The 15661-nt window shown below is 42.1% G+C and overlaps 1 protein-coding gene across 10 annotated transcripts in view; it reads left to right on the top strand.

The window, feature by feature from the left end:
• The window catches only part of ARHGEF3 (Rho guanine nucleotide exchange factor 3), a 321899-nt gene that overhangs the window by 263825 nt on the left and 42413 nt on the right, over positions 1-15661 (top strand). For 7 of the 10 annotated variants that reach the window (XM_045832234.1, XM_045832233.1, XM_045832236.1 and 4 more), the window contains one exon: positions 15475-15582. In XM_045832234.1, coding sequence (XP_045688190.1) covers positions 15475-15582 — 108 coding nt within the window. Of the gene's footprint in view, positions 1-14425; positions 14641-15474; positions 15583-15661 lie in introns of all 10 variants that reach the window. The other 3 variants (XM_045832238.1, XM_045832239.1, XM_045832242.1) reach the window with 2 other exon arrangements.

Here is a 15661-nt window from a genome sequence, read left to right as displayed (position 1 = left end):
AAAAGCTATTCCAAGCACACTGGTACACTTCATAGTCATTCCTGCTAGATAGAATGAAAAATATCTAGTGTGGTTTTCTACTGTTCCCATAATGACTTTCACACAGGGGTTGGGATTTAGGCTCTGGGTAGAGAGGCACTTTGGTCACAGAAAATGAGGAACATGTCATCTATCCTCAAGGTCTACTCAGGACACAGATGCAGGGATGGTGAGGAAGGTTAGTTTGCTCTGGGAGTTCTTTATGCCTTATACATCAGCAGGACACTTTAATTATAAATAGATCCTTTGTTAGAAATATGGAGACACACCACAGCATGATGGATATGAGTTGGTGAAGAGTTAAATAACTAAAAATGACCCCTAAAGCTCTTTGATTATCAGTAAGTATTTATTGAGACCAGACTCTAGCTAGCACTTTTTCCCCTGGGTTTAAAAAAAAAGAACAGAAAGGCATGCAAGAAATTTCTACTTGAGTTTAACCAAGTCATTCACAACCATACCATACAGGCAGTGATTGCCAAAAAGCGGAAAGGGGTGTAGGGAAGCAAGCAGCCTAACTGGGGAGTTTGGGTACAGGGAACTGGTCATCCAACGAACCCTTGATGCTGAATAGTAACACACCATTCCCAGGTGTGCATTTAATGGAGAACATTGACTGCCGTATGCACTTGAGCCAGCCACCTCTGCACCAGGCTGGCCACTTTAAGATGCTGGAGGAGGAGCCAAGAGGGACTGCAGATTCCAAGAGTGACAGGGCTTGAATGTCAAAAGAGCAGCTTCTATTTTTTCACTCCCTGCCTCAGTCTGTATTGCTCTTCTGCCTCTTGTCTACAGGGTTCCTCCCTGGCTTAGGAAGTGAGCAGTACTGTGACTAAGAACTGAGGCCTTGCTGAGTAACAGCCTTGCATTCAGTCCTGGCTCTGCCATTCACACTATCGGCTGTATGACCTTAGACAAGGTTCTTAACCCTTCTGAGCCTCAGTTGCCTGCTTTGTAAAATGTGTATATTGATAGTACTAACTTAAGAGAAGTCAAGAAAAACAGGCACAGAAGGCACTTTGGCACAGCCTGGCATGAAGTCATCCTCAGTATTATTGCTACTGTTTTTTTATGTTATAAAAGGAAGTTGTATATCCTGGGAAGATAGTGTAGGGGTGGCAGGGAGGGCTTTTAGCTCGGGTATATTTGAATTTGAATTTCATCTCTGCCAATTAATTACGGGTATGACTTGAGCAAGTCTCTTCTCTTCTATGAACTCCTGCTTCTATAAAATGGGGTGATGGGGCTTGCTATATGAAGTAGAGGAGTGAGTGAGTGGGTGTGTGTGTGTTCCCACTTATGTGTGCACATGCCAGCACCTGGTACAGGGTAACTCCGTGGCTCTTGGTGCCTCCTCCTTCATACCCAGGAGTCCCCACTGTCTACATAGCACTTCCTTTTCTACTTGTCAGGCAGAGTCAGAATAGTCACACCTGGGTCAGGTGTGGGCTGCCGTCTCTATTTCTAGAAAATTGCTTGAACCTGTGAGTAGGTAGCATGTAATTTGTTCAATAGCAATTCAAGAGGCTTTGCAGGCTCCTGGCACCCCACTTCACAGCCTGCCTTGTAAATTCAGGAGCAGCCTAGAGCCTGACTCCTAAATGGTGGAGCAGAAGGAGGAAGTGCCTGCTGGGGAAATGAGCCTTCCCCTCCATTTCTGGGGGGCCCTGGAGGAATCTTTTCCAGGGAATTCTTTGCCAAGTTAGACCCCCTGTAGTCTCCTAACGGATCCCACCCATCTATGGATGGCCTGTGCTAGAAAACTCTTGGGAACTTTGCCCCTTTCTGCCACGGGAGTACTTAATCTCAAGAATAAATAACATTTTTCTTTTACCACAAAACTGTCTTTGTTTCTTCTGGAAACTTTTATTGGCACCCCTTAGCACTGACTCTCCAATGGCTAAACCAACATTTTTTACAAAATGAAACAGTCAAATCACAGGTTTGTATTTGCTTCTTTTCTTTTAAGTCAATTGCCATTGTCTATTCATTTTCCCTCTTGTGCCTTTGTAATTGAAATGAGCTGCAAGTGACGTGGGGACCAGAGCTGGGTCCCTGAGGCTTCTGACTCCTTTGTTTGCCTTTGCGTGTGATACATTCTTTTTCAAATTCACAGGCTTCTGAATTTTAATAGACTGTGATAATGATACATCTGGCTGCATATTAATTGCTGAGAGTTAGAAATGACGCATAATCACTGTGTTTCAAGGCTGCAAATGTACAGCACTGAGAGCCAGTGTTTGTTAAAGCCTTTGGAAAAATCCCTTGTTAGTGGGCATTTTCTAACTCCCGTGATTACTAATGTGCTACAGAATGAAAACTGTCTCAAATAAAGTCAGTGTTGTGTTCTCTGTGTGTTCAGTTTCCTGAACATCATGCTTTGTACCTTATTTTTCTACATACCACTGCTCAGTGGGTGGTAAGATACCAGCTGAAAGCTGAAAACAGGAAACTTAAAGTTTTTTTATTTTATTCCCAATTCAATCAGTCCCAGTGGCTATGTGGCTGGTAGCTTTTTCCATTTTGAATAATCAGGTTTCAGTGAGAGCAGACTGTTCTAAAACACCCAAATGCGATGTTACAGGTTCTCAGTGCAGGCATGTGCTCTGAGAACGCACGTGGCCCAATGATCTGAAGAGACAGAGAGACAGCTGAGTGTTACCAAGCAGTGTGGCAAATGTATTTCATGTTTCATTTCTCCAAGGCTTGTCTGCTCAAAGTTATTGTTCTCAAAAATAGAAGCTGATGGGGCAACATGAGATGGGAATCCACGTTTTCCTACTACAGGCCCAGTATCCTTGGTCAGATGTCCCTCTAGGTTTTACCCAACTGCTTAATGTGGGATCCCTGGTCGCAGCTGAGTTCTCAGTCAGGTGGCAGACTTGGCTGTCAGCTTTGCTTGCCTGAGCAAATACCAGATTTAGCTGGAACAGTCAAGTCTGTCCTTCCTTTGGGACATTAAGATTTAGGCATCCTTTTTCATCTTTGTACTTTTTCCTTCTCTTCTGGGAAGTTAAGATAATGCTGAGCTTCAAGAGATGACAGGTGGGTGGAAAAGAACAGGTCAGTGGATCTGTGTAGTCCTTTCTGGAAGCCAAAGGTACCATGCTACTTGGGGAGGAATGCCATCCTGAACATCTGACATGGGTTGAATGCCTGTCATTGAGTCAATCAGTATCAATAAGTTCCTATCATTGCCTAATTTCAGATAGTAATGGGATTTGGCTAGATTGGAAACCAGTTTTCTGGCCCATAATTCAGCAATACAGATTGTGATAGAAGGGGTTGGAAGCCAACCTCAAGACCTACCTACTTGGTTTCCCTTTCCCCACTCAAGTTCTTATTTGAGGATTTCAAGGCTGCAGTTTTCCTCTCCTAGGGACATAGCCATGGATCCTACCAAACCCCCGCCCCCCACTTTTGCTCTGTTTAGCTAGAGCTTGACCAAACAGATGGTAAAGATGCAGGAAGAAAGGGAAGACAGGAATGTGAAATCAAAATACTTGTCTCATAGTCATTGAATTGTCAGAGCATGTCTCTGGTGAGATTGTGGTATGTGACATGGAGCTCCAGCTTTGTCCCTCGGAGGCCCTGGGGAAAATTCAGTGTAGAATGAACAAGGGCAGAAGAGAAGGTTCGAGGGGACCTCTAGGCAGGTTTGTACTAAGCACATTACAGACATGATCTTATATCATGTTCCCAACAACGCTGTGAGGGAGTAAAGAGTCACCTCCACTTCATGGGGAAACTAAAGCCCCAGGAGGTGACATTCTTGGCCCAAAGTCATAGAGTATTGAGACTACAGGGTACTGTACTCAGAACAGTTGCCTCATATAGTATCCTTAGATCCTTTGTGATGAATAAACATTCTTTGAGCCAGAGTGATAAGAACTTTGTCACTTGTTACAGATACTTTGGCTTATTCCTATGCACTGGGAAGCCTTAGCAAATGTCATAGTACCCTTGGTGTCTGTGCACTCCAGTTCCGAACCCTGAGCATTGATGTAGTCCCCAGTGGCATTGTTCTCCCCTTTTCCCTCCCACCCAGCCCAAGGGGAAGCCAGGGAATCCTTTTTACTGAGATAAACAAGTGCAGAATTTGTATCCCACCTAAGGGTTTCCAAGAAGTCAGTAGAAAATGACTGACAGCGAAACCCCAGAGCCACAGAGGCCTTCCTCTGGACCCTGTGGTTGTGATAAGGCCACCACTGCCACCCCAGGTACCTTGTTGGCATCCTCCAACCAGGGATATGCAGCTTTGGTCCCATTTTCTAGATCTGACATGGTTGTGGCGTAGTGGGCATGTCACTTCTGTGGCATTCTTGCCAAAAATGCGTAACCTCCATCTAATCATGAGAACACATCTTCTGGGCCCAAGGCTGGCCATCATGTATAAGGACCACAGTAGCACGACTCTGCCAGCAGCCCTCACATGTTTCAGGTTAGACTCTTGAAGTGTGTCAGCTCTGGTCATCTGGCCCTGCTGCCTCGACAGCGTAAGAGGTTTGCTTGACTTTCAGAGGCAGATGTAGAGCCAGGGAACGCAGGGAGAGCTAAATATTTGGCTTCCTCTTTCTCTAAAGGTCTGTAGTGCCATGTCTGGGCATGACCAAAGTGAGTTTCAGGCAGTGGGGCTGGCATTTGCTAAAAGGAACTTATTGGGGTGTGGGTATGCATTTCTCCTTCTGCCCAAGGTTAAGTAATAGTAACATCCTGTGTAAGAGAACTTGAATGTGGTTTTCTACTAAACTCCAATATTTTAGGGCTATTTATTAGATGTGTTTAATCTTGGGCCAATTTAACCAGTAGCAGACTAATAAAATAACAAATTTGGGCTTGCTGCCAGGACAAATGTTGACTTACCCTTATAATGTTGACTGAAATGAATAACTTTGAAAGTAATTGAGGAGTGAAACCTTAGCCAAAAATACAGTGTCTGAAACAGTGGTTCTGTTTTATTTTACTGGCACTGCTGAGAGATTATGCTCCGTAAGCTAGGCTGCTGCTTCAGCTCTCAGAGAGTCCTATATTTTACTGAGTTATTTCCCAAGGTTCCTTTCCTTTTTCAGCCCATAAACCACCATTCAGCAAAAATGAATTTCCCCATGGCAGAAAAGTAGGACAGATTATTTTTGCAATGTAGAGGGGGAAAAGTCAATGATATTTAGAAGAATAAAGATAATAACTTGCTTGAGGTCTTCCTTCAGAAAGAAAATGGTATGCCCTGTCAGAGTTTGTAGTAACATTAATTGCTTCTCCAGGGTATGTACTTGATGAAATCCATCTAGCTTGCTCCACTCCCCACCCTTCCTTCATTTTATCATTCAGGTTATACAAACATTAGAGAGCTATAATATTTTGGCTAGCATATTTTGTACCTGAAGGAAGCTGGGAAGGCCTGGAGGAAAATAAGCCAGGATGACCATAGAAATTGTCATAAAGTGTGATTTCTTTCAATCCTCACTTTTTATTTGCATTGTATGAGAAGCTGTGTTTGTGGCCAGGACCGAGCAAGCTTTCAGAGACTAGCACTCGCATTGTCTGAGTTCAGTTAAATGTCTCCCGATGCCTCGCCCTTAACCAAGGCTCCCCTAAAAACAACCACCTCACAGACTAATCTTGGCCAGATGCTGTAGATGCTAACTGGACCTTTGGTACTGACTGAATGGCTCAGGCAAAGACAGACCTGCTATATAGGAAATAAATATAACCTCTTCAACCTTAATGTATTTAGTAGTATGGCCCTGAGAGTTGATGCTTTGATTTCTGGTTTTGCCCAAACCATCTTGTAATGTCTCCATCATACAATTTTTAGCATTTGCATGGTGGGTATAGTGGGGTCGGGGGCAGCTAGAGAAATTGTCAGATGTTCAACATAGCAGTCCATCACCCTGTCTGCAGCGTGGCTATGAGACTGAACTAATTCAGAGTATTCTGTGGTTTTATTTTTCCAGGATTTCCTTAATCCCTATTAGCAAAAAACTAACATCCCTCCCCCCGCCATCCCCCCCACCAAAAAAAAAAACCCAGCCCTCATTTTTTTTCTTTTAAAGAAGAAAATTGTGATGTTTTCCTTATAGCATCTGATATGGAGAACTTGGGCCATTTTATCAAAGATGAAATCAGATCTTCTTTGGATGCTGGTATAAGGCAACCTGACCCCTGGAGAAAATAAACAGAAGGGTGTGGCCTCAGTCTTTCAGAGTAGCCAAGACAAAGGTATCAGGACTCCCTCTGGAGCTGTTCCCAGTGGTTTGTCAAAGTCCCCAAAGTCTGTAGTCCCTTTGTTGAAGTCACTGATAAGCATATCTATGGGAAAATTATAGTTCTGAGTTTGAAGGTCTTTTGTTCACCTTATGGGTTAGAAATCAATAATTCTGAAATGTGTTTGGCCTAATCAATGAAGCCAGGTTTCTGTTGGAATTTGGGCCTCATTATTTGCCTTTCAATTTCTGGCAACAGATGACACCAGGTCAGTTAGCTCTACACCAGAGAAAAGAAAACAGAAAAAACATCTTTAATGGAAATTTTGGAGTTAGAAATCATTATATCATTGTTGTCTTTTTCTATTTTCAAAAATTAAGATAAAGAGTCACTTTCAGGCTCCAAAGAGGCTCCCCCTTCCTATTTCTGCAGCCACACTTCTCTTGCTCAAGCTGCCTCATTACTGCCTCTGTCCTGCAGCCACGTGGGGAGGCCCCGCTTGCTGACCACCTGGCCCACTCCTTACCCACTCCAGCCAACACAGACACTCTTGGGCACTGGGTGGACCTTCTGGTCGTCCCTGTTCAGCTGGCAGATGTTTCTCCTAGGGCGACACCTGCACATGTCAAAGAAACCCACTTTGCGGATGCTGGGTAATCACTCACAGAGTGAAATTTAAAAGGGTGCACATAGTCACAAAGTATCTCTTCCAATGTACATACTAATTACAAAGGGAGTGCAGTAGCCCCCCCTTATCCACGGTTTTGCTTTCTGTGATTTCAGCTACCTGTTGTACACCACAGTCCCATTATTAAATGGAAAATTCCAGAAATAAACAGCTCATAAGTTTTAAATTGCACACTGCTCTGAGTAGCGTAATGAAATCTCGTGCTGTCCTACTCCATCCTGCCCAGGGTATGAATCATCCCTTTGTCCAACAAATCGGCACTGTATATACTCACTGCCCATCGGTCAGTTAGTAGCATCTCAGTTATCAGATCAACTGTCATGGTATTACAGAGCTTGTGTTCAAGTCACCCTTATTTTATTTAATAATGGACTCAAAGCACTAAAGTAGTGGTGCTGGCAATTTGGACATGCCAAAGAGAAACCATAAAGTGCTTCCTTTAAGGGAAAAGTCGAAAGTTCTGTATTTAAGGAAAGAAAAAATTGTATGCTGAGGTTGCTAAGCTCTATGGTAAGAATGAATCTTCTGTGAAATTGTAAAGAAGGAAAAAGAAACTTGTGCTAGTTTTGCTGTTGCAACTCAGACTGAAAAACTTATGGCTACAGTACATGATAATAGCTTATGGCTTAGTTAAGATGGTAAATGCATAGGACTCTATCACAGGCATGTATGTATAGGAAAAAACACTATATATATCAATATATTGTTCAGTACAATTCAACATTTCAGGCTTCCACTGGGGGGTCTTGGAACATATCCCTGCAGATAAGGGGGGAGTACTGTACTAGTAACTTCACAATCAAGAAATCCAACAGATACTACCTGTATTCATTTCCTAGCTGCTGTAACAAAGTTCCACAAGCTGAGTAGCTTAGAATAACAAAGTTTTAGTTGTAGCTTCTGTGGAAACTAGAAGTCCAAATTAAGGCCTCAGCATGGCCTTCATCTCTGAAACCTGTAGAACAATCCTTTCTTGCCTCTTCCTACCTCCCGGTGTTTGCTGTCAATCTTTAGTGGTTTTTTGTGTGTGTGTTTTAACCAGTCCAGTTGCTGTCTCTGTCATCACATGGCATTCTGTGCATGTCTGTCTAAATTTTCCTTTTTATAAGGACACTAGTAACTGGATTTAAGTCCCACTATAATCTAGTATGACTCCATCCTAACTTGGCTATGTCTGCAAAGATCCTATTTCTACACAAGGTCACATGCACATGTTTGGGGGTAGAGCTTCAACATATCTTTTTGTGGGGACACAGTTCAATGTATAACACCACCTTATCCAACAGGTCAAAGTTTATATTAGCAGTAATAAGATACAGTGACATAATGTACCCCTAATATAATGCACCAAGAACAGCACACCACTTGGTATTCTTGCCAACAGTGCATTATCTAATCAGAGAAAACATCAAACAAATCTAAATAGAGAGACATTCTACAAAAAACAGACCAGTACTCTTCAGAAGTATTGATGTCATGAGAGACAAACTGATCCTGAAATAAAAGGGACATTAGTGGGAAAACTGGTGAAATTCTTAAATAGTTCAGTTAATAATGTTGTAGCAATGCTAATACCTTAGTTTTGATCAGGTTGCCATGGTTATATGTAAGATCTAACATTAAGGGAAGTAGGGTAAAGAGTGCATCCCGGAACACTCTGTACTATTTTTGCAGTACTTCTGTAAATCTAAAACTATTTTGAAAATAAATTTTTTAGAAAAAAGGTTTCATACATTGAGTGATTAGACAAATTCACCTGTTCTCAGAAGCAAAGGGGAGGGGCAAGAGAAATCATTTAAGTAAAACATACCAACTTTTAGTCCTATTTTAGACTGTTCATTGAGAGCTTGCTTTTCACAAAGCACTGTGCTATGTGTTCATCTTACCTTTTGGGCAGAATAGTTTAGCAGGGGTGTAAGGTCCAGTATATGATCCATATCTTGCCTCTGCCACCTGAGATGTGTGACCTGTATAAGGGCTTGTGCTCACTGAACCTCAGCTTACTCATCTACAAAGTGAGGATAATGGTGTTAGCTCTCTCATAGGATGTTTTGATGATGCCACAAGCAAATCCATGGAAAGCTCTTAGCCCAGTGCCTGATACAGATAATAAGTTCCCAATAAATGATAGCTTTGACCCACAGAATCCTCACTACTGCACTGAGAGGATTATTTCCCCATTTTTTAGTTGAAGAAACTGTGGGCAAGTAACTTGCCCAAGATCACCCAGCTAGTTAAGTGTGAGAGACTAAAAGAGAGAGATTGATTGATAGATAAATAGATGAATATATGTATCATTAAGTTAAAAAAAACAACATTAAGCATGAGGGAGAATCTGCAGGAATTCTTTTGAGGGGCAAGATACAAAGCAAGCTGTCAAGTCTCCCCAAAAGGGAGGAGTGGGGCCATTTGAAGTAAAGCTTATGCCTTGGAAGAAGGCAGAGGCAGGAGTAAAAGAACTGGCCAGTGAGTCAGTGAGAGGCCCGGAAAAGGTGGGAAGGCCTTGGCAATAGGGGGTGTCAACAGAACTGAGAACACGAGGATATTTGTGGTGACCTAGAAGTTTTGAAGGGTAAGAATCTTGGGCATAAACTGTAAAACAGTGTGAACTGCCCTTTGGCCCTAAGGAAGGTGGTGGTAAAGTTGAGATAATAATCATAGAGCAATGAATGAGCTTTACATTTATTTGACTGGGGAGAGATGGAGTGGGAATGAGGATCTGGCAAGGATAGAAGTTCTTAGCTTTCTTAGGAGAAGATGGTGCTATTGTAGATGTGGAGAGAAAAACATGAATTAGGGAGGCAGTCATTGAGAAAGCAAAGCATGCTGACATATTAAAGTAAGTACAGCAGACCAGGTCTCTCTGTTTTCTCTGTATTGTTTTTAAAATAAATCAGAGCTGAACTCCAGATTGTTTTATGTTGTGAAGTTTAGTGATTGGGAACCAATTGAAAAGAAAAACCAGTCAATAGACTAAAATAGGGAGTCTGGCAGCTGGGTGGGTGCTTCTCCACAGGGATGCCCATCTTTACATTTTTCAAGGTGACTCTCCCAGCTTTTAATCTTCCAACTACACGGACCTTTCTCTATTTTGTTCCACATTAGTTGACAATTATTTAAGTAGTGAGTTATTTGTTTGTTTTAATTTCACCAGGTTTGTTTTCTAATTACATTCAGTGTCTGTTTCTTTAGCATTCTTTCTCACTAGGCTCTCATTAACAACTAACATAAATATCTCAGATTGCACCTGTCTGCTCCAGTTCAGCATTCACTGGTACATTTGCAAAAATAGTTTTCTGTTCATTAAAATGAAACTTTTTATTATGGAGAATTTGACTAGGTACGACAGATGGAACCATACACAGAGTCTCCTGTTCCAGCCGCCAACTTTGACAATTACCATTTTGTGATCATCCTGTTTCCCCACACATCCCCTTTCTCCAACCTCATTACTTTGAAGGAGATCCCAGGTGTCATATTTTTTTAATGATCTTTATTTGTATATATGAATGGGCAAGGAAAGTTTGTGTTTTCTTTGGGCTGATTTGTTTGGAAGTTAAGAAAATAAAATGCAGGAGGAAGGGGTTACTCACAGGAAAGGTAAGTCAGGTACATTCCCTGCTCACCAAGGGGAGGACCCAGCATGTCTGGCCCCTGGGAGAATATGCAGATTGAGCCTGTGCTTTCTGCTGGAGATGAAGGCTGTCTAATTGTGCCTGTGGAAGGGTGTGGTGTTGGGAGTGTCATCTTCGGGTGCATCGCAGTAGGAAGCTGAGGCTGAAGACTCCTAATGCAGGACATGATTTCTATGATGGCGTCAGTAATATAGCAAATATGGTCCACTTCCTTCAGCCCTCAAGCTAAAAATGCTTTCTATATTTTTTAATGCTTGAACAAAGCAAAATAATATTTTGTGACATGTAAAGGTTATGTGAAATTTGAATTTTGATGTCTACAGATAATGGTTCAATGGCACATAACCACACTAATTTATTTACCTACTGTTCATAGTTGATGGCAGAGATGAGTAGGCCTGACAGAGGCCGGATGGTCTATAAAGCCTAAAATATTTACCATTTGTCCCCTTACAGAAAAAGTTAGCCAAGCCCTGGTATACGGTATGGGCTCTGGAGCCAGCTGCCTGGATTTAAATTCTGAGCTGAGTGACTTTAAGCAAGCTTCTTGCTTTATGCTTCAGTTTCCCCATCTTTTAAATGAGTATTATAATAGTAGCTGCCTTGCAGGGATGTTTGGAGGAATAACTTAATAAATATCTGTAAAGCACTGAACCCCTACAACAAATGTTAACTTCGTATTATTTAATAATGCTAGAGCTTTTCAATCACTCTGAGATTGTAACTTCCTTTTTAACATGAAGATGATGAAAGCATCCTAGAGCGGTTACTATGTGGGTAAAACTTGATCCCTGGGCGTGCAGTTCCCAACCCGCCTCCTATTCTGCAGATGGAGCTCTGCACAACACGTCCCTGGTATTCAGGCATTGGAAAGACATTTTTTATGACTCCAGCAACTCATGGGCAAAAGCATCTGCTGGCACAATTGATTCTCCACTCCCTTGCTCCTGGCCAGGTGTAGAGCAGCCAAGAACAGTGCTGCCTTGCAATAGCAGCAGTCTGAGTCCTGCACCTATAGCTGTGCTTCTGGCCCCTCTGGAACTGTGTTTATGGCTCAGTGAAGGGTGTCTCAGAGCAGCTACAGACATGGTGTGGAAGGCCCTCCTGCTGCTCCCAACCCCACTCTGGATGAAAAAATGAAGTGCAGGGAGAATGAGTGAGGGTTTCCTTATGTCATGCCTATTAGAATGGAACTATTTTTGAGGGAAAAAACATGGTGCTAGCCCCAGCTGGGTGTCTCAGTTGTTTGGAGTATCCTTTCGTACACCAAAATGTTGAGGGTTCAATTCCCAGTCAGAGCACATAACTAGGTTGTGGGTTCAATCCCCTATTGGGGCTCATGTGGGAGGCAACCAACCGATGTTTTTCTCTCACATCAATGTTTTTCTCTCTCTCTTTCTCTGTCTCACCCCCCGCCCCCGACTCCCCCTAAAACCAATAAATATATCCTCAGGTGAGGATTAGATTTTTTTTAATGTTTTCATTGTGCTAGATGATTTTGCTCTGATGGGCATTTTCTTACATTGTATATAATCTGCTTTGGTTTTTATCTCTTAAAGGGAAGAATGAGGAAAAGATAAAAATTACTATATCCCCTAGGGAAGGAATATTAAAATCTATTAAATTAAAGTCCACATTAAAAATAAAATTGCATGGACTGCTTTATTCATCTTTATTTGTAATTCAAGCACAAGAGATATTTTAAGTTGCTGAATCAATCTTTTATGAAAAAATATGACCTCCATGCCTTTCTTCATTCTCCTTTCCTCCCTCCTCTCCCTCTATTTTCCCTTCCTTTTTTCCTCCCTTCCTTATCCTCTGAAAAGATGAAGAAAAAACATTGGATAAAAGTTAATACTGAATCATAATAAGTATTCACAGCAAACTTATCATAGAAGGGAACTTTCTCTATTTGAAAAAGGGTGTCTTGTCTATGCCCTCATGAAACATAATACTTAAGGATGAAATCTTCATAATAATCACTTTAGATTCAGGAATTAGATTAGTGTACCCACTATCTCAGTAATCAACAATATATGGGGGTCCTAGCCAGTGCAATGAAACAAGAAAAACAAAAAAAGCTATGAGGCCTGGAAAAATGCAACAGAACTATTGTTATTCAGAAAATGCTACCTACACAAAACATGCAATGCCTTTTACTTAAAAAAAAAAAAAAAAACTTCTTTAGTGAGATGCCCTTCTGTTCTGTCTTAAAATTGCATGGTGGGGTTTTGTCTGCACTTGAAATAGGACACCGTGTTCCTGGGTTTAGCATTGACCTTCCTTGCCCAGCTTGGTCTGGCAGCTCAGTTGTTGGACTAGGAAGCCCCTGCAGGTCATATTCTGTCATCTCTCTGTAAAGCCAGGAAGCAACCCTACTATTGTATTTGCTAGTTCTGAGTAGAGCTATTTAACTAGAATCTGGAAACATTTTCCCTGAGGGTTCTTTTTAGACAGCAATAAAATGTAGCTGGAGACATACTGAATAAATGGAAAAGAAAAATCAAATTAGGCCAAGATTTTTTTTAAATCTCCTATTCTCACTGAAACCCTCAAGGAGAACACCATAATTCATACTTCACTCACGTGGGCCAGGCATAAGATCTTCAGAGGTCCCATAACCTGTAAATGCTCTGGTTTTGAAACTGCACCTGCCCACTTTACAGGATCACAGCAGTAAATCATGCAGCAATAGTTTCTAGTTCAATTGTCTGTTACTTGAGAATGTCAGATTGTCAGAGAGCAGCCTGATGTTTACTGGTGTGTGCCTTAGGAAAGGCATTTTAATTACAATGCCACATAGCAGCAGTGTGCAAACTGCACAACCTGCAAAGGAGCTGGCATCTGCATCATTCATACAATTTGTAGCTGTGCAGAAAAACGCCCATCTGCCTGGATCATGTAAACTGGAAAGCAAAGTCAGCAGAACCTTAGAAGCGATGACACAGCAGGTGGAACAGAGCTGAATCTTCTAGCCTGCCAAGCGTGCAATGTTCCCTGCCTGTTTTTAAAGCAAGAGAACCCAATTGTTGTTTACCCTTCATTCTCCCCCTTCTGATACAGAGTCTGTGACCCATCAGCTTTAGTCATTAAAGGAGACTCTGGGCTCTGAGGTGCATGCAGGGTTATCTGAGACCAAATCCTGCTCCCCTCCCCAACACACAGGAAATCTCCCATGTCACTGCTGCAGTGCAGCTCATGCCACCAAAGGTGGTGATATCACAACGCTGGCATTTCCAGCCCAAGGCACAAGCCATTTAGAAAAATTCAGGGGATGCTCAAGAGTGCACACACACATGTGTGTGTGTGTGTGGATTCAGTAATGCAGCTCTGACGTAAAACATATTTTTTAAGTTCTCCTCTGGGGACAGATGCTCAGGAGCCGGGAATTGGACAGAGCATCCTGAAGGGCACCGTCACCTGGAAGCAGCAGGGCTATTGGATCTTTCTCTCAAGCACTTCAAGAATTAGAATGTGATGTGTCTCACGCTGAGAGATTCATCTTTTGCCTTTTGGAACTGCACCTTCCCAGTATTTAGGGAATCTCCTGATGTCTGTTCAGCTCAGCAAGCTGGGACGCTAGAGAGGTAACCGGCAGCCTGGATTTATTCTGTCTTGGAAAAGTGTTTTACTGCTTTGTGTGAAGTCATTCCTGGCCACATTGGGGAATTGTTTTTGCACTTTCCTTTTAGTCTTTTAATTTGTCTATTTAAATGCCAGGAACGTTGGGTGTATTTCTAAGAAGGCTTCTGATTTCTGAGGCTGGCAAGGGCCTAAAATAACATGAGAGATTATTGGTAGAATTCCAAAACCAGGCAAAAATTTCCCAAGCACCTACTATGTTCAAAATACCCTGCAGGGATATCCTGGAGAATCTGAAGTTCTGGCTTAACCCTCAAAACTTTGAAAGAAGGCAATGGCTGAAAAAGAAAGATGAGCATCTTGAGAGTCCCTCTGGAAATGATTGAGGTTCGCCACAACATTTGTCACATTTGGCTTTTTCCATTAAAATTCGGTGTCTTCATGTGCTGTCCAACATCTACTGCAGGTCCAATGGAGCTTAGGAAGACAAGGGTAACTGTTCTCTTTGTCCTTGTAAGATGTTTTGTCTGTCATCTCTGTCTTCCAGCCCGTTGTTTTATTTATGTAATTCTTGTCTGCAAAGTCACAAGATAGGCTCCCTCTCATCCACCAGCTTGGTTTGGGGTAGCTTGCAGATCTGCAAATGTTTTATGTGGAGGTGATTTTCAAAACTTGTGGCTATATGTAGTATAGAAACTGATGCCAAAGGTAGGGTTTTCTCTTGGTGCATTTACTTTTGCTGTCTAATTAGTCTTTGTAAGTATTAATATGTGCATTTTAAATATACTGAAGATGTCGATATGATTTCTTAAGAGCCCAGTAATAGAACATCTTTAAAAATTTTTTTAAAAATTTAGTTAACTAAAAGATTCTCTGTGCTTTAGAAAAGAAATTTGGTGCCTTTTGGTAAGGTGGAGAAAAGGTTTTTCAAAAGAAGAAACCAGAAATATCAAAGACAGCTGCCTGACAAGGTCATTGGATGGGAGGTCTGAGGCAGCTTTGCTCTACAGGAGGGTGGGGCAAATGCTTTTACTGAGTGGAAGCTTCCAAATTAAAAGCTGGCAGATATTGGGAGTGAGAGTAGGGAGCAGATCTGGGCCCATTTGCTGTCCACCCAGAGGCTGCTTCTGTTGACATCTCCCTGCCACTTCTCCTTGCCTGGCTCCTAAGCCAGGTCATCTCCACACAGCTAGAGTAAGAGGGGCACCAGTTACATTTCATAGATTGGTGTGCAGCTAGCAGCTCGTAGACAGGACATGACTTTGTGGTGTAGTTATGTTCTCTTTGTAATTGACCTTGACATTTTCCTTTCTTTTCAATCTGTAGGAGCCTAGTAATAAACGGGTCAAACCTCTTTCCAGAGTCACATCACTAGCAAACCTCATCCCACCTGTGAAGGCTACACCATTAAAGCGCTTCAGCCAAACCCTACAGGTAAGAAAGGCACAGAAAACCGTGTTGTGAAGAAGGGGCATTTCTGTTTTACCCAGAATCCGCCCTGGTTTCAGATTGA

Source organism: Phyllostomus hastatus, unplaced genomic scaffold (assembly GCF_019186645.2).
Source record: "Phyllostomus hastatus isolate PE091 unplaced genomic scaffold, TTU_PhHast_1.1 phas_contig_16, whole genome shotgun sequence".
NCBI classification, from domain to species: domain Eukaryota; kingdom Metazoa; phylum Chordata; class Mammalia; order Chiroptera; family Phyllostomidae; genus Phyllostomus; species Phyllostomus hastatus.
Note: the sequence above shows the minus strand (reverse complement) of the source record. Positions and strands in the feature narration are given on the sequence as shown.